The 18,581-nt window shown below is 36.5% G+C and overlaps 1 protein-coding gene across 2 annotated transcripts in view; it reads left to right on the plus strand.

The window, feature by feature from the left end:
- Nucleotides 1-18,581, plus strand: part of SLAIN1 (SLAIN family member 1) — a 69,195-nt gene that overhangs the window by 10,318 nt on the left and 40,296 nt on the right. For both annotated transcript variants that reach the window (XM_088136620.1, XM_088136621.1), the window contains exon 2: nt 3,085-3,224. In XM_088136620.1, the coding sequence (XP_087992746.1) occupies nt 3,085-3,224 (140 nt within the window). The remainder of the gene's footprint in view (nt 1-3,084; nt 3,225-18,581) is intronic.

Consider the following 18,581-nt stretch of genomic DNA (forward strand, 5'->3'; position numbering starts at 1 on the left):
TTTTGGAATTTCCACTGGGAGGCATTGAGATAGAAAATTGAGCCTTGCAAGGATTTTCATTTTAACTGCTGCAATTTGCCCTAAAATGTTGAAATGTTTTGTAGCCCAACTTTTCATTTCCCTGTTTAATTACTTCCATGTTGGTATATAAATATTAATAATTTTTCTTAATGTTTTTGGTAATAATGATCCCTAAATATTTTAAAGATTTATATACTATTTAAATCCCTAAATCTATAGAAATTTCCTTTTGAATTTTTGGGTGTGTGTGAAAAAGCATCAGATGTGATTTGTGGAAATTAACTGATAGTCCTGATACCTCTTCAAATTCCTCTAACTCCTTAATATAGTTAACTGAATTAGTTATCATTTGAGAGACTCAGAACCATATCATCTGCAAATAAATTTAAAAGATAGGTCTTTTTGCCCAGTTTCATCCCATAAATCTGATTGTTAAATCTGAGTGCTATTGCTAAGCGCTTCTGTGGCTAGGTTGAATAACAGATGTGACAAGAGGCAGCCCTCTCAATAACAGAATATGAATCAATAACAGTTAAGTCTTATCTGAGCTTTAGTTGGTCCATAAATATACTCAGTCTTCTGCAAAAGCCAGCTGAATTTAAATTTCTTTAATATTTGTTTTAACAATTGTAGTTTGAAAGAATCGAAAGCTTTAAAAAGTTTTAAAGTTTCTAAGGAACAGTTTATTAATTTTACTAATTTGATTAATATTTAATAATTTTCCTGATAGGAGTAGCTATATTTCAATTTGGAATGAAACCAGATTGATTGATACGGGTGAGATGGGTCTGTAAGATGCCAATTCCTGAGAATTTTTACCCAGTTTAAAGATCAGAATTATCTTATACTGTTTCTAAGATTCTAGTTCTCCCTGGTGCAGGGTATTGCATAAAAGTAGAATATATATATATATATATATATATATATATATATATATATATATTGTTTTCTCATTACCTGCATTTTTAGAATATCTCTATCTACTTTCTCTGTGCAAATAATATTTTCTCACACCCAGGGAATTTTTGAAAACTCACAGAATCTTTTGTTATGTTGCCTGATGTTTTAAACAACATGTATAATATTAACGTTCTTTTTTCTGTGTTATTTCTCTCCTCCTATTCTCCCTCCCCACTTTGAAACTCACCCCCTCCCTTATCCCTCCCCAACCCATCCCCTCCCTGTGCCATACCTCCATAACTAACCTTCATACCCTCCAATCCCACTTAGACCAATAGCGAAGAAATGGCAGAGGATCCTTTAAGGATCCTCTTTACAGTCTAAGGGATGTGTGTGATTACTGAGCTTCCTTCTCCCCCTCCCCAGCCAGGAAGCTCCCAATATTAATTTCTATAATGCCTCGGCATAGTTTAACCTACAATATTCTTTTAATTTTTTCCCTATTTATCTAACTCTTTCCTGTCCCCCTTCCTCTAAATCTAAAGGCTCAAAAAGAGTTAATACAGTCAATATAATTTCTTTTGCTCTGCAACTCAGTGCAGCATTTGTAATCTAATCTTCAGTTGTTGTTGACCCTACTTTCCACATTCCAAGGACAAATGGAATGATGGCTTCCTTTACTCTTTGTTAGAGAGCTCTGCCAGCAAGCTGTGCATCTCAGTCACAGTTGAAGTGTTTTCTTCCTTGTGACATAAAAACAATTAACTTGAAAGGAGATCCCCCACTTGTAACGAATCTCGTTCAGAATAAGCTTTTCTGTCAGTGGTTTAAATTTCTTTCTTTGCTGCATTGTAGCCATGCTATGTCTTGGAAGAACTCTCTCCCACTATCCCATTTAATCTCCTCCAGCTCATGTGATTTTCTTATAATTTTGTATTTTATATTTGAATTAACAAATCTGACTGAGATATCTCTAGGTTTCTGTGTATTCCTAGGAAAATAAACCTGATAAGCATCTTTAGTGTTTTTATCTGTTAGATTCAAATCAGAACTCAGCTTAGAAATATGATAAGTAGTCCAATAGGTCATTCCACTTTTCTCTGACACTCCTTTAATCCTTAAATTGTTTCTCCTGTTATGATCCTGTATATCTGCCAATTCAGTCTTAATTTTAGAAATATTCTTGTGAGTCTTATTTATTTGTTTAGTATTATTTGTAGCCATATTGTAAACTTTGCTGGCTACCTGAACTATATCTGCTACTTGCCATGATGTTTCCTTAAATTGTTTATTCATTTGCTGAGATATACCTGCCAAGTCTTTAGTTATTCCTACATGTTTATCCCATTCTGCCTTCTTCTTCTTCTTCTTCTTCTTCTTCTTCTTCTTCTTCTTCTTCTTCTTCTTCTTCTTCTTCTTCTTCTTCTTCTTCTTCGTCTTCTTCTTCTTCTTCTTCTTCTTCATCATCATCATCATCATCATCATCATCATCATCATCATCCTTATTCTTATTCTTATTATTTTATCCTGCCTTTTCTATATATAACTCAAGATGGTGAACATACCTAATCCTCCCACCTCCTATTTTCCCCAGAACAACAACCCTGTTAGGTGGGTTGGGCTGAGAGAGAGGGACTGGCCCAAAGTCACCCAGCCGGCTTTCATGCTAAACTCAGAGTCTTGGTTTCTAGGCCAGCACCTTTGCCACAGCACCAGGCTGGCTCTCCAGTGAATTCCACATCAGGCATTTGTCCATGTCTATGGGCAGCACTTCTTCCTCCATTGCATCTTCTCCGTTTCTGAGGAGGGGTGCTTCCTCAATCTCCTTCAGCTGTGTTATTGCCACGTGAGATTCATCTGGGTGGTTTATAAGAAGGTTCTGGCTAAGAGAACATCATTTTGTAAACAGCTGTATGACCTTTATTTTAAGTTCATATTATTTCACTTTATAGACTCACGCTGTTATCTCCATTCTTGGAAGAATAAATAGTTACATGATCCTGATTTACATAGGTCTAAATCTAATGTGGTTTGAAATATGCCTCAGCTATTGTATAATTTTAGGACTTGTACTTCATCTTCAGAGGCCAAAGGTAGAAAATCATAGCTAGCATCACTACTAAGAATATATTGTCCTGAAGGATTTTCTCTGCTTCTATTTAGGTTATATGCTGCCCCTGCTAAGTGTATCATGCCCCAAGAAAAGTCACTGAGTCCTCTGCAGTGGTGCCGACATGTTCTTGATAATCCAAGCCCTGAGATGGAAGCTGCAAAACGTTCTTTGTGTTTCAGGCTGGAACAAGGTAATTCTAAATTTTTATTCTTAAGATTTCTTTTTTTTTTTTCAATTAAACCTTTTTTAATTTATTTTAGTTGATTAGATATCAGTGCCGGTATAGGATTAGCCATTTGAACCCTGTTCTCTATGGAATTGTCCTTATAAATTTTATAACTTGTTTATAAAATGAGGGTTAGGAACATGTAAAACCTGAAACTGTGACTCTGTGGAATTGTTCTGCTTTTATCTCCCATGATTTCAGACACATATGAAAGCTCTTCATTATGTTTCTAATATCCTTATCTTTTGGAAATATGGCCAACAATTTGATGCACATCTATAGAGAGTTGTTTTTCTTTACTTTCAGTGCACATTTGGATGACTGCTGTCATTCTTAAACTCCCACTTAGCTCGTGCAGGAATGTGTTCATTCATTTGTTAGAAAATACCTTCAAATAAATTGAATAGAATCAGACAGAAAGTTGGTTCAGAATAATTGTTTGTGGAATAAGTGCAATATTTTAGTTAGTGTTACTATTGATTCCCCACATTTGGTTACTATTTTTTGAACTACATATTAATATTTTAAAACCTTTAAAATATTTTGACTTCCGGGGGAGGCATGGTGAACTGAAGACAGCTCTGTGAAAGCGGAGCTGATGACTGCAGCAAAGATCAAGGAACTGGTGAGTAGACTGGTTCCTTGGAACCTTTCTGGATAAGGAGAGGATGGGAGATCACCCATATGTGCTCTAGACAGCTGCTCCTCGTGAGGAGACCCCAGGACAGCAGTTTTCTGCAGGTTTGAGTGCTGGAAGACAACAGGATCAGCCATTTTAAGTGGGAGCCTTTTAAAGGACACTAAGTTTGCAAACCTCACTTTCTAAACATTTTCAGAAATTGCCCATCTTAAAGCTATTAGAGATCTTCAGAATGACAAGTTTGAAAAGTCTTCATTGGGTGAGTTTATATTAAACTCTGAACAAAAGAAAAATTAATTATAAGAGTAAGAATTTAAAGAATCTGAAACAAACAGGAAAAAGCTAAATAAGATTTTGATCTTACAAAGTTATAAAAGTACTAAGGTTACAGATAAATTTGGAATATTGAAACTTTTACAATAAGACTTTGGAATTAATTATAAAGATCAAACAGCTTCTTGTGGGAAATAGATCTGTTTTGCTTTTTGGAAGACATAACAGAGATGAGTAATTTCATGATTTAAAAACTGGACACTAGAGGGGACTAAAGATTTTAGGTAGAGGAAAAAAATACTAGCCTATAGAATGCAAAACATTATAGCAGTGTTGTCCAAACTTGGCCACTTTAAGATGAGTGGACTTCAACTCCCAGAATTCCCCAGCCAGCATGGCTGGCTAGGGAATTCTGGGAGTTGAAGTCCACTCATCTTAGTGGCCAGGTTTGGACAACACTGCGTTATAGCAGTGAAAATACTGAAGGAGACTTTTGAAGAATGGAGTCAGAAATTAGTAGCCATAATATTAACAATGTCAGTAATGATGTCTGCTTCTATAGATAGACTATGTCCCAAAAATGTTACTGAAGAAATGACAGATATAGAACAAATTTTATCTGACAAGATAGAGATGGTATCAAAGTAGATTTACAACTGACAGACCAAGAAAATGACTTGGAAAAGGATGTTTCACAGGATCTACAAAAGAAATTGGGTGATGTTTTAAAATTCAAAAGGGAAATACAAATGATAAACCAAGAGAATGACCTGGACAATTTTTTCCTATTGTATTTACAAAAGAGGCTTGTTAAAGCCTTGAAGAACTCTCTGTGATGGGACAAAGAAAAAAATGAAGAGAAATAAAACCCTACAACAATATTTGAGTGAACTAAAGATTAGGACTGTTAGAAGCAAAAGGGAGGAATGTAAAGTTGGTTTATTTGATCAAGGTTAAAACAAGTTATGTTATTGCTTCTGGCAACCCTTTATGGACTTTCTGCTGATACCAGGACTGAAAAGATTATATTTTATGGAATCATCTATAGATAAGGGATGGGATATGGGATGAAGAGGTAATTGTAACTTTAGAGGGGGTGAAGATTACTAAATTTGTTTATACTTGTGATAAAAGTTGAAAGTCACTTCTTTATATATTTCTTTTCTCTTTATTATATTCTTACTTTTTTCTTCTCTTTCTCTTTTTCCTTTCTCTTCTATTCCTTTTAGTTTGTATTAGATTTTACTATTATAATCAAAATTCTTAATAAAATTATATTAAAAACTCTTTAAAATTTATTTTATTATAAGCTGGCTTGTAAAGATTTGCTTTAAAAGGTGAATATATCTATTTTAATAAAAATAAATTTGGATTACTACAATATATCTAATGCAAGAATAGAGAACAAGATGCAAGAATAGAAAACAAGATGCTCGTGGACATCTTAGTGTATGCCTCAACTGACTTTATATTTTTTAACTTTTTAATGTAAAGCATTGTCCTCAGTCCTCATCTTTATTCACAGGAATGTTTCTGAGTTTCATACTAACCCGTTACTCATTTTTAGTAAATAAAATAATAAGTGGCGGGAGCAAAGTACTTTCTTTAGAAATGTGTCATCTGCCTAAAAAGAAAGATAAATGCAATCTTAGGTGATAAAGAACATCCTAAAAATGGGAGGGACAAATCTTCTATGTTTGTGTTCCGGTTAATAAGTTATTTCTGGTTTAACTCATCATAGCAGCCATTTTGTGAGAGTGCCCGCAATATGCTCTTAAAATTCCAAATCACCCACCAGCTGAAAAAAGTGGCCTACTGCTAGCCTAATGCATACTTGTAACAAAACAGATCCATAAAACATTTGATAACCCCAAAATAGTCAGACCTTAAGTGAATTATATAAATATTGGTTTGTGCTAGGAAAGGGGGCTGATGATGGAAAGGTACAATGTTAGGCTATTAATGGCCAAGTAACACTCATCCTTACCATATCAAGAGCTAGCTCATTGCATTGATTAATTCTGGCCTTCAGAACAGACTAGGTATCTGGAGCCAACAGGAAAGGATGAACTTTAACTCTTCTAACTAGAAGGCACAATTTAAGACTTCTTCCTGCCTGATGGAGAAAAACTCCCTCTTAGTCTTTTGCCTTCTGCAAGAAGTGATGGCTTTTCTTTTCTTTTTTCCAATAATTTTATTAAAGTTTATATAGAACAAATAAAACTAATACAAAAAACCTAATACAAAATTACATTAAAAAATAATATAAGAAAGTGCAGAGAAAAAAAAATCCGCCCCATAAAAATAAAAAGAAGAAACTTCCCCCTTTATCCCCAGTAAGTATATATATTAACAATTTATCACTATCTTTTAAAATACTACCAAATACATCTTCATTCCATACTTCACCCATTTTTATACCCATCTCTAAATTTTCACTTCTCCTTATTAATCAATAAAAGTGTAAAGATTAACGGACATAACTAACAACATAAGCATTTAGTCCCCCTTTCCATTTAAACATAATCCCCTAATCCCTCTCTTAATAATCAAAATCTAATCCCAATTAACAATTAAACATTACAAGATAAAAAAAATCAACTATTAATCATCCCCAGAGATAGCAACCTATTATTAATCCCAATTAACAATTAAACATTACAGAAAAATAAAAACTATTAAACATTACCGAAAATAATAACTCCTTATTTGTATACCAAAAGTAGTAACATAGATATTACTAACTAATCCATTACATCCATTTGGACATTTCCGAAAAAGAGTTATCCAAAGTAACCATTAAACATAACCAAAAATAATAACCCAATTAATCAAACCAGTTTTGTATTTTTTCTTCTTCCTTCCATCAATCCTTGAATCCCATAGATAAAATTTCTTAACATTTGTTTTCTTCTATTATTCTTGTCTCTTCTCTCAAAATCCTTGTCATCTTTATCAAAATCCATACGTAATTTCAATGTAGCTACTCCTGTAAGTCTCTTATATTCCAGTTTAAACAGATCTTTTGTTTAATCTGTTAAACAAGATTTAACAGATTAAATGACAAGGGTCATCCCTCTTTTGATACATTATTTGTGTACCTTTTTAAATTTTCAAATGATAGGCCAATTCCATTTGTAAATCCAATATTTCCATCTCTTTCTTATACATTATATTGTTTACACAAGGAATTTATCTTCGGTGATAACAGCAAAAAATTACCTCTGGTGATCCTGGAAAAAGAAGTGCGAGGTTTGCTTCAAAAGCAAAAGATTGGAAAAGCTCCAGGTCCAGACGGTGTGACTACCTCGTGTCTGAAAGTCTGTGCAGAACAACTGGCCCCCGTTTTCACGCATATTTTTAACAAATCACTGAAGACGGGCTATGTTCCTTCTTGTTTTAAGAGTTCTACAATCATCCCAGTTCCTAAGAAATCCCCCATTAGTGAGCTGAATGACTACAGACCGGTTGCATTGACATCTGTGGTCATGAAGACCTTTGAGAGGCTCATGTTGGCTCACTTGAAAGCCATCACGGATCCCCTGTTAGATCCACTGCAGTTTGCCTATCGGGGGAACAGGTCAGTGGATGATGCTGTTAATATGGCCCTTCACTATATTCTGCAACATCTTGAACTTTCGGGGTCTTATGCATGAGTTCTTTTTGTGGACTTCAGTTCAGCATTTAACACTATTGTACCAGAAATTCTGTACAACAAACTGATCCAGCTTACTGTGCCTGTGCATACTTGTAGGTGGATTATTAGTTTTCTAACAGGCAGAAAACAACATGTGAGGTTAGGCAAAATTATTTCCAGTACTCGGTTAATCAGTACTGGTGCCCCTCAGGGATGTGTGCTTTCTCCACTGCTTTTTCCCTTTATACCAATGACTGCATTTCAAAGGACTCTTCTGTTAAAATTTTGAAATATGCAGATGATACAACTGTCATTGGTTTAATTCAAAATGGAAATGAGTCAGCATATAGACGGGAGGTTCAACAGCTGGTCTTGTGGTGTGGTAGTAATAACCTAAAACTGAATACACTTAAGACCGTGGAGATGATTGTGGACTTTAGGAAGAATCCTTCTCCTATTCCTCCCCTTACTATACTTAACAGTCTAGTATCAGTGGTAGAGTCCTTCAGGTTCCTGGGCTCTATACTTTCCCAAGACCTGAAATGGACGTATAACATTACAGCCATTATTAAAAAGGCACAGCAAAGGATGCTTTTCCTGCGGCAACTTAGGAAGTTTAAATTATCCCAGGAGCTCTTGGTGCAGTTTTACAGGGGAATCATTGAGTCTGTTATTTGCTCCTCTATAACTGTCTGGTTTGGTTCTGCAACCAAACAGGACAGACTCAGACTCCAACGAATAGTTAAGTTTGCAGAAAGGATCATTGCAATCCATCTGCCTTCTGTAGAGGAACTATATACTGTGAGGGTCAAAAGGAGGGCAGAGAGGATATCTGCAGACTCTTCTCATCCTGGGTACAATCTGTTCCAACTTCTTCCTTCAGGACGGCGCCATAGAGCTCCTTATGTTAAAACATCCAGACATCAGAATAGTTTTTTCCCTCATGCCATTGCTTTGCTGAATACCATGTGATCTTTTTTTTGCTCTTATCCAAACGCACCGTTGATTTTGCTGTTATCACTGAAGATAAATTCCTTGTGTATGTTTTATACTTGGCCATTAAAGTATTGGTTTTTTTTATATTGTTTAAGTCCACCTTAAAATCCATTTCAGTTATCTTCCAAAAAAAGATCTTCCAAATTCTCTTCAGTAGCAACTTTTGGTTCCAGTATAGGGTTAAATAGTCAAAGCATTTCTTGAGGCAGCTTATAAAACATTTCCTTTAAAGTAGCCATCTGTGGCTCTCTAGTGATTAACCTTCAAAGCTTAGTTCTCAGGTCAAAATATAAACATGAAATTTTTCCTACACAAAGGGTCTTTTTAATTAACTTCAAAGTCTTTCTTAAAATCAATTTCTTCCAAATCCTTAGTGTTCAAAAACTTTCCAAAAAACAACACTACAGTCTCCCTTTTGTTATATATTGCAAAAAATGAAGATCATACAAAGCTGGAAACACAATTTTCTTTCTTTTTAAATAGATTCAACAGTCACTCATGCAGTGAATACCCAACTTGCAGTTCCGAAGATTTTTCAATCTTAAAGAATAAGAAAAAAATTAATCTCCAAGATGATTAAAAAGATGAGGTTTAGATGAACTTAAAAGGCTACATTAACGGCTCAGAGCATGGTGAAAACTATGGCTCCCAGCTGATCTCAAGTGGCTACAAAAACATCAGTTTCTGCTGCTGACTCACAAGACCCCGCCCCCCCCCCCAGCTATCTGGAATACATGAGGGTAATCTCAAAATCTCTCTTTTATCCAGAGAGAATTAAAGGCAGTCTGAATCCACATCCAGCTGGCTTTCAGCTGCAATGTCTCCCACAACGTGGGGCGTCAGTTTGCTAGCCTTACTGGAAGTCAAGTCCAAGAAGTGGTGGCTTTTCTTTTGGTTCCAGCTTGAGGGTCGGAAATAAAAGAGGAAGATTGGGTTGAACACCTATGGCTGCGTGACAACAGAAGAGACTGATTGAACACTCCATATGCAGGGTAACGCTCTCAATCATCTACTGGTATGCCTCTTTGGGGGAAAAAAAAGTGCTGTAATTTCTCTATCACATGACTCTTGAGCAGGCCTCAGAGATAGCCGAGCTGCAATTGTTTGGATTCTGTAGCTTCACAACTGCATGGAACCCCCAGAGGTTATCTTCAAAAGCAGCAAGGAGAACATCAGCTTCAGCAAAAGTGGTATCAACTGTGGTTTCCTCTGGAGGCCCTCTCCCACCCCAGAGAGCAGACCCAGGTGCATATGGTGCCAACTGTGATGGCTCTGTGGCAGCCTGAAGGAGTACCAACAACTACATCAGTACAAGTGGTGCCAGCAGCAGTGCCCTCTAACGGCTGGATCCTTGTGTAAGGCAAGGAGGATGTATGAGTGAAGCCTTTCTGCTTCCCATCTCTGTGAAAATGGTTCTAAGGAATATCAACTGGAGTGATTTGTCAGAGGAAGAAGGGTGAGCCTAGGGAGAATAGGAGAGTCATGAGCTGTGTTATCTAACCCCATCATGCTGATTAGGACTCCAAAGAGGGTTAGGTGACCAAGAGACTCACCATACTTAAACCAGAATAAGCTATTTAGAGAAGCCATTGATGCAGTCTTTGTAGAGAACAGCTCTGAGGAAAGAAAAAAATCAGGTACAAGAGAAGGGCATTCTTTATGTTGTGGTCCGGAAACTTTACTTAGACCAGTTTTCATTCCAACAGCAAATAGAACCACCCACACAAACAGAACCCCAATAGACAAAGCAGAGGAGGTAGATCCCAGAAGAAATGGACCCCAAATTGGCACTGTCATCTCCTAGGTGGGAGGGCAACTGCAGAGATTCTCACACACCAGGAACACACTTGTAGGGGCAGATGGATGTAGGAGGCAGTTGGGTAAGAATATGGAATGGAATTCATAAAGACACTAAGAAACAGGCTCCTGCCTTCCCTTCTCTCCATGAACAAAGAGAAATGTATCAGAATGGAAAAGTCACTACTGGAGATTAGTGTGCTAGAGCTTGTCCCGACACAGGAGAGTTTCTCCAGCTTGTCTTCTATTTTCTTTACAGTGTGGAAGAAGAACAGAACTTGGAGAACCATCTTAAATCTCAAACCTGTGAATGAGTTCGTCAGCCACCAAACTTTAGGAATGGAGACATTAATGTTGCTGGTGGGAACAATAATTCCAGATAGCTTTCTAGTCTTGATAAACCCGTTGGAAGGTTAACTTCACATCATTAGGCTACCTTGATTGAAGATTTCTATGGTTTGCATATGGGAAGAACCAGTTCCAGTTCAGAGCACTCTCTTTTGGATTGGTGTTGGCACCCAAAGTATTAAAGTGATAGCAATCCTTGTTGAGTATCTCCAGACATAGGGTGTTCATATCTGTGACTATCTGGATGCACACATCAGACTCTGATTTATGGAAATAGCATTGATCCTGGGTTGGTACTGCTCTTGAGCGTTTCCATGATGCCATTAACTTGAAATTGCTGCTGTAGATGAAACACAATTAAGATAGATTTGCTATATTTCTTCTGTAGTTGAAGGGCAGGCGGTTCATCACTAGTGGAAATTCGTATCCCATTCCACCTCCAGTTTCTGGGATTTCTCTTTCCTTCCTGACGCAAAGGAGCTATGGTTCCTTTGCATCTCTTTCTTCACAAAAAGGCAAACATGATGAAGGAAGGGAGCAAGAAACTGGCTTGCTTCTGTTTTTATTTGGAAGGACCACTGGCTGGCTCAGGATGTGGAGTGGAACCTGAGGTTATTGAAGGAGCTTTGTGAAATGGTCTAAAAACACTTCTGATCATTTGGGGAGGAATGCTGGCAGTCAAACCAAGAACAAATTACGAATGGGATGAGTATATGACAGTATTTTTCTGACATTTCAGTGGCTGTTAGTTATTACTAAGGAGTTGATCCTAAATTACTGCTGGTCATTTCCAGCCTTATTTCTTCATGTGCTGTGTTGCATTCATAGTGTTGAAAGAGCCACTATGAAAGAGCCATAACAATGACTCTTCTTTGCATGCAGAAACAGTAAGATTCAGTTTGCGATTCTTCTGTTTCAAAGGATGTGTCCAGCTCATATGACACACCTCTGGGATCCTGGCAAGAAAAAATGAAATTGCAGTAACTGTTTGATTGCATTGAGAATATCATATGCAGAGCTATTCTGACATTTTACCAAAACGAATATTTCTGAAATAAAACAGCTCTCAGAATTTTGAGAGAAACTACAAATGTTGCTATGATTATAAATGTTTCTTCATGGGAGAAGTCCTCCCTCAACTATGAAATCTCTGCAGGAATTTAGCAAGAGCTTCCTTTTGTTCCTGTATGATGGGAATAATTTTTGGTGCATTGTCAAATAAAACCTACAGTATAAAATAATATGAGTGATTGATTCAACCACTTCTGTGTCACTTGGAAATCTAGCAGGGCTATAGTGAGAATGGCTGAGATAATGTAGTATAAATTCTAATTATGGCAAGAATATATGAACTGAAGAGAAAACTAATGATGATGATGATTAAACATGTGATTTCCCATTCCTGCTCACACAGCTTGTGATTAATGTCATTACCACATTATAGGACATACAGAATTTTAAAAATAATAATTTTATTAAGCGTTTTAAAAAAGGAAGATAAAAACTAATACAAACTAATAGAAAGTAAGAAAGAAAAAAGAAAAAGAAATCAGAGAGAAATCTAAAAGTGCAAGAAAGGAAAAAAAGTAATAGAAAAATAGAAAAGAAAAAAGATACAAAGAAGTGGCTTCTGATCTTTACAGCAGTTATAAGTAAAATTATAAATTGATCCTTCTCTAAAGTTACAACATGAGACTCTTCTTTCTATAATCTATCCTATCTAATCATCAAAACCATAAATCATAAATTCATTTTTTTCTGTTTTATGCAAAAATCCATAAGGGGTTTCCAATCAGCAATAAACGTAGATATTTTCTTTTCTCTGATCAAACAAGTCAATTTGGCCATCTCAGCAAGTTCCATCATGTTCATCAACCATTCTTCCATTGTAGGTAATACTGAATTTTTTCATCTTTGTGCATATAATAATCTTGTTGCAGTTATCCTATATAAAAACAGAGGGGAGAGTGGATACCTAGGATGAAGGAGGTGTAGAGTGGGTTGGGGATATTAATAGAAATAAGGAGACTGTGATTGACACCTGACCAGCAGGAATGGAACCAGCTTGCCTTCTCCTGCGTCATTAACTGCAAGACTGGATTCCTTGTTTTGGATTAGAGCCTTACTACAGATTTTGGAGGAGGAAGGAAGCAAATCATAATAATAATTAGAGAGAAAATGGGGAAGAACAAGAAACTCAATAGGATTAGCCCAGGTGCTCAGATTCTACTCAATCCTGCAAAGCAGCCAAAAATTGAGGACTATGTGAGGAACAAGAAAACTGTGAGTAAAAATAATAATAAAATAGATTATTTCTATTCCATCCCTACTTCCAACGGTTATGATATATTGAATTGGGATTTGGAAACTGAAATTGAAAAACAACAATTATTAGATCTGTCCTCTACTTTGCATGAGGACTCAAACCACCTGACTCAACCCCTGTCTTCACTTCTTCCCCCCACTGTTAATACATCTCTGATGGGGGAAGAGCAAGTCAAGCAATCCCCAAAGGAATTCACAACAGGTTTTGTTGCAAGGCAATGTTTGCTAACACCACAGACCGTAATCTCAATTTTTGAACGTTTAACTTCCATAAACACAAAGGTGGACTCTTTAAAAACAGCCTTTGAAACTTTCATGCAAAGCTATGGAGAAAAGCTAGCAGCTTTTAAAGTAACTCAAAACATTGGTACCAATTCTGATTTGTTTATGGACAACCAAAAGAAACAAAAATGTTCAGAAGAACAAATTTAGCAACCAAAAACAGGCAGTCTTACCTTCTATCAAAGAGTTAGGCTCAAACAAGCACAGCTGCACACTTCAAACAAATCAAGTTGCTTTAAGGATTGTCCTCAACAGATTTAACATTGGACGCTGGTCCACCAGAAGTGCTATCATTCTATCACTTAGCTCACTTCTTCGTTGCCAGCATCATATGATTGATCTGAGTGCTGTTGAATGGTTTCAGAGTATGACAGGTTATAAATGAATTTTACTGTCTTTTAACCATCCCACTATTCCCTGTATGGTGTTTAAAATGAAACCTTTTCTTTCCACTTTTCAAATATACTCACTGCGTGTTTTCTGAGATGAAAAGAGATTTGCACTTTTTGGCTTAACATCTCAAGCTGACACTCCTCTGCCTCATGCTACGGGCAGTGTGCCAAATGATAAAAACCACAGCAACCCAGCACCACTAGTGTCCTTGACAAGACACTGCCCAAATAATCATATTGAAATGATGCAAGAAAATATTGGCACTAGAAGCTCTAGAAATAGGATTAATTAACTCTTTTGAAGCCTTACCAAACTCTGAAAAAGAAGAAATACTGAGACAACTGGATGAATTAAAACGAACACTGCTACTAACCCGGGCATCAGCTAAACCTCTAATTGATTTGATATCTTTGGATCTCTTATCTGACAATAAGGATAACTTGCTTCATTCTGTACTATCTGAGAGCCTTGTCCAGAAAACAGGACAAAAGGAAGTTGTTGTATCAAGAGTACACCCTAATCAAGATCTTCAGCCTGCAAATTCAGCCATCCCCGGAGACTGCAAATTAATCGACAGCCCAAAGTTGCTGCCCGTTAATGATTCCCATACTGATGAGAACATTACCTCATCATCTTCAGTATGTCTTTTTGCACCTAGACAAGAATACAACACGGCCGCCCTTCGCTCAACGTCACCTCTTCTGGATATTGATGCTATTTTGACTTACCAACCTGCCAAAGTACCTTATCCAAATAACCACCTCTCTCAAAATTTTCTGGAGCCTACTCAACAGCTAGGCAGAGGTGAAGGCAGGCAAATGTTAAATCAGTGTAATTTTTTTTTGATACCGAAGGGATTTTGGATAATATCACTTCTGTGGAATGACTGAAAAATTCCTGTGCTCTAACCCAAAATTACAATACCCTTCCAACTATTTCCATTAACTCCCAGCACGAAGATTCTATCCAGTTTCTAACATGGAATATTGCTGGTTGGAAGTCTAAAGCAATGGATGGGGACCTGGTGAATTTCCTCTCAAATTTTGATCTCATAGCACTCCAGGAGACCTGGCTGACACTAGATGAAAAGGAGATACAACTACCAGGTTTTAGTTCCTGGACTATCCCTGCAAAAAAGTATAAGACTAAAGGGCAGGCACCACAAGGACTGATTATTCTTGCCAAGGCAGAGCTGGGCTGGCAAGGACAGAAATTGATCCTTGGAGATTATTCTACCCATTATCTAGCCATTAAATTGTCTTATAAATTCTTTGAATTGGTATTATTGAACATTTGTCTTCCACCACATACGTCTTATCTCTCTCCTAATATTTGGGTAAATCTAGAAGAGACAGTGTTAAAGATAAATATAAATCATCCTAAAGCCACTGTAATTCTAGCAGGAGGCTTCAATGCCAGGGTGGGGGCCTCTCTACAAAACTTAGTTCACTTGGGTGTTATACCTGAAGATTATTTAATAAATGATCCACCCTGGCTTTCTAATGACCTTAAAAGAAATATTGCAGGCTCACAACTGGTCTCGATTTATAAATGTAACCTTCATATTTTAGGTGGTAAGGAACCTGATTTTATATATCCTTTTAAATATCATTTAGGAAACTCCAGCAGTGTTTTAGACTACATATGTGTTTCCTGAGACACGTTTGAGCTGTTTTCAGATATCCAAGTCCTACTGAAGGAGGATAGTGATCATCAACCAATCACAGTCTCTTTTCTAGGCAGATCAGACACAAGGTTATATATGTCCTATGATAAGAGGATATTAGCCAATCTTGAAGTGAGGCAAGACAGGAAACTTAATTGGGCTAAGGTTGATACCAAGGCTTTATCAATCTTTTTGAATTCTGAATAGGCCCAGACTTGGAGAAACTCAATTTCTTCCTTTTCTTTAGGTTCAGATAAAATCCTGACCCAATATGCTGACTTATGTCATGTGCTGAGAAAATTTTTAACTGTTAAACTTCCTATTAGAAACTGTCAGCAAATTAGTTCAAATTGGTTTGATTCTGATTGCTTACACAGTAGAAAACTTCTGAGGGTAGTAATGTGTCAGGTTTTGGGACATTCTACTACAAAAAATCATGCAAAAATGCTAAAAATTAGGCATGACTATAAGAAATTGATAGGCTTTAAGAAAGCTTCTTATAGAACTATATTATGGTCAGATTTGGGAGTTTGGGCAAAAGGGACAAATTCAGTTTTCTTCTGGAATACTATATCGGGTTTGTTGAAAGAATGTAAATTCCAATTTGATATTCCCATTCCAGCTTCAACCTGGGAGGATTATTATGCTAATTTATTTTCTAATCCTAACCAGGGTCTTTTGCATAAACAAAGTACCGATTTTTTACCCTTTGACAATCTTCCCCCTGGCCTCCTGTATCTGTATCAGCAATCAAAATTATTATTTGATCCTTAAAATCTAATAAGGTGCCCGGAGAAGTTTTTTTATCTCTGGAACTTTTTAAGACTCATATTGATTGGTGCACCTCACTATTAGCAGGGCTGTTTACCTATATAAATAATACAGGTTGTATTCTAGTCGGATGGGAAGTTGCCATTATAGTTCCCCTATATAAAAAAGGAGATAAAGGTGATCCAAAAAATTATAGACCAATAAGCCTTATTGGAATTGTGGCCAAGATGTATGCAAAGCATTTGTTGAACAAAATAGAAGACTGGGTTATGGAAAATAATCTGTTAGTGGAGGAACAAGCTGGATTTAGACCAGAGTACTCCACAATAGACAATTGTTTTACTTTATACCATCTTCTAGCAAAGCAGTTAACAAATGGCAAGAAACTGTTTACGATTTATAGATCTTAGCATGGCTTTTGACTCGATAAATAGAAATATTCTGTGGAAGAAATTGGCCAGCTTAAATATGGAACCCAGACTCTTACTCTTGGTTAAGTTCATACAGGTGTAAATGGCTCTTTAACTAAGAGTATACCCACCTTTAATGGGGCTATTCTAGCTCCAATGCTTTTTAATCTCTACGTCCGTGATTTACCTGGATTCCTGTATGATGTGGGCACGCATATGCCAAAGATCCTTGATAAATTTATTAGTATTTTATTATATGCTGATGATATGGTTCTAATGGCCCATTCCCAAATAGGCCTGAGAAGACTCCTGCAAAAATTGAATATCTATTGTGCTCATAATTTTTTAAACATCAATAAAAGCAAATCTAAAGTGATGGTATTTAGCAGGAAATGCGAGAAATATAACTGGCAGATTAATGCTTTGTAAAATCCACCAATTGTCTGCACTCTATGGCAGTAAATAGAAAACATTACCACAAAGTTCCATTTATCTATTTATCTATTTTATTTCCAATTTATTCAAAAGTACTTTAACCAAAAAATAATATTTCAAAATAACTATCCCCTTTATCCATTTTAAACTTTTCATCCACTTCTTGTTTGCTTGTTTTTCCCAACAAACACTTTTTAGGATGTTAACCCTTCTTTTTGAATGAAGAACAGGGTAAGTGGATCATTTTACTCATGAGGTAACAAGATAATTTAGGAAAAGAAATGAGTAACTTTTCCTAAATGAGTCCTGGGAAAAGCATCAAGGTACACTGGAGATCCTGGCCTAGTGCTAGATCAGGATGTATGATCTTACCCACTCCTTGTTAAGCTTTTCGTTTTATCCATTTTTTGTTAAGCTTTTTGCCAAAAAATTTTTAGATCTTTAAAAACCCTTTTTTAGTCCAGAAAGAATATTGACTCACCAAGTGGAATTCTCTTATCCTGCCACTCAGGACTGTGCTGGCCAGAATTCGCCCTCTGGGCACCAATCTCTGCTGCAGTGCCATCCCAACTCCTTCAGGGACGTCTAGTCCGCCATAGATCCTCACCCAAAAGCCCCAGCACATACAGAATCTATATGAGAAGAAATACAGCAGTTGTTGACATTTTTCTTTCTAGGCTTTAGTTGTGAAAAGAACTGGAACCTCTGTTAGAAAAAATGTTAGATGTAAATATCTTCAGGTATTTGCATAAGAAATTTTAAAACAAAGAATTTGGTAGCTGATCTAAATTCAGTCATCACCTTTAGCTTCCATCCCATACAGTAGTCACTCTAGCTTTGCCTGTGAACAGTAAGGTATCATCAGATATTGACTGGCATGTTGTGTCTGCAGCTAGGAGATGGTTGTTCCTGCTGTTTTTCCTCCTTTTTTCTGTATAAAAGAATGACTGTTTGATTCTACAATGTGCTTTTATACTGACATTTCCATCATCATCAGAATATAAGGAGACCAGCTGAATTTCAAATTCTGTTTTTCCTCCTTGACAATTGTCCACAATTCTGACTGAACCTAGTTTCATACATTACAGCATGGCTTCCAGAAACAAATGTAAGAGAAAAATAAAAAGGATTTTTCATCTATATAAAATTCACAAACAGTAGCAAGTCTATTTCCTCTACTTCTTCTGTACACTTGTACCAGGAACTGCAATAAATGCCAACTATGATTGATTTCCACAAGCCATCTTAAAAATGTTTTGAAGTTAGAAGCAAATCATTGTTGATCTTGACCAATTTATTATATCAGTTCCTAAGGCTGGATTGACATTCTTGGTCTGAAGGAAGCCCA

This window comes from Python bivittatus, unplaced genomic scaffold, assembly GCF_059951505.1.
Source record: "Python bivittatus isolate LINGU-HERP-01145 unplaced genomic scaffold, Pbiv_v1 ctg000060_np1212, whole genome shotgun sequence".
Taxonomy (NCBI): domain Eukaryota; kingdom Metazoa; phylum Chordata; class Lepidosauria; order Squamata; family Pythonidae; genus Python; species Python bivittatus.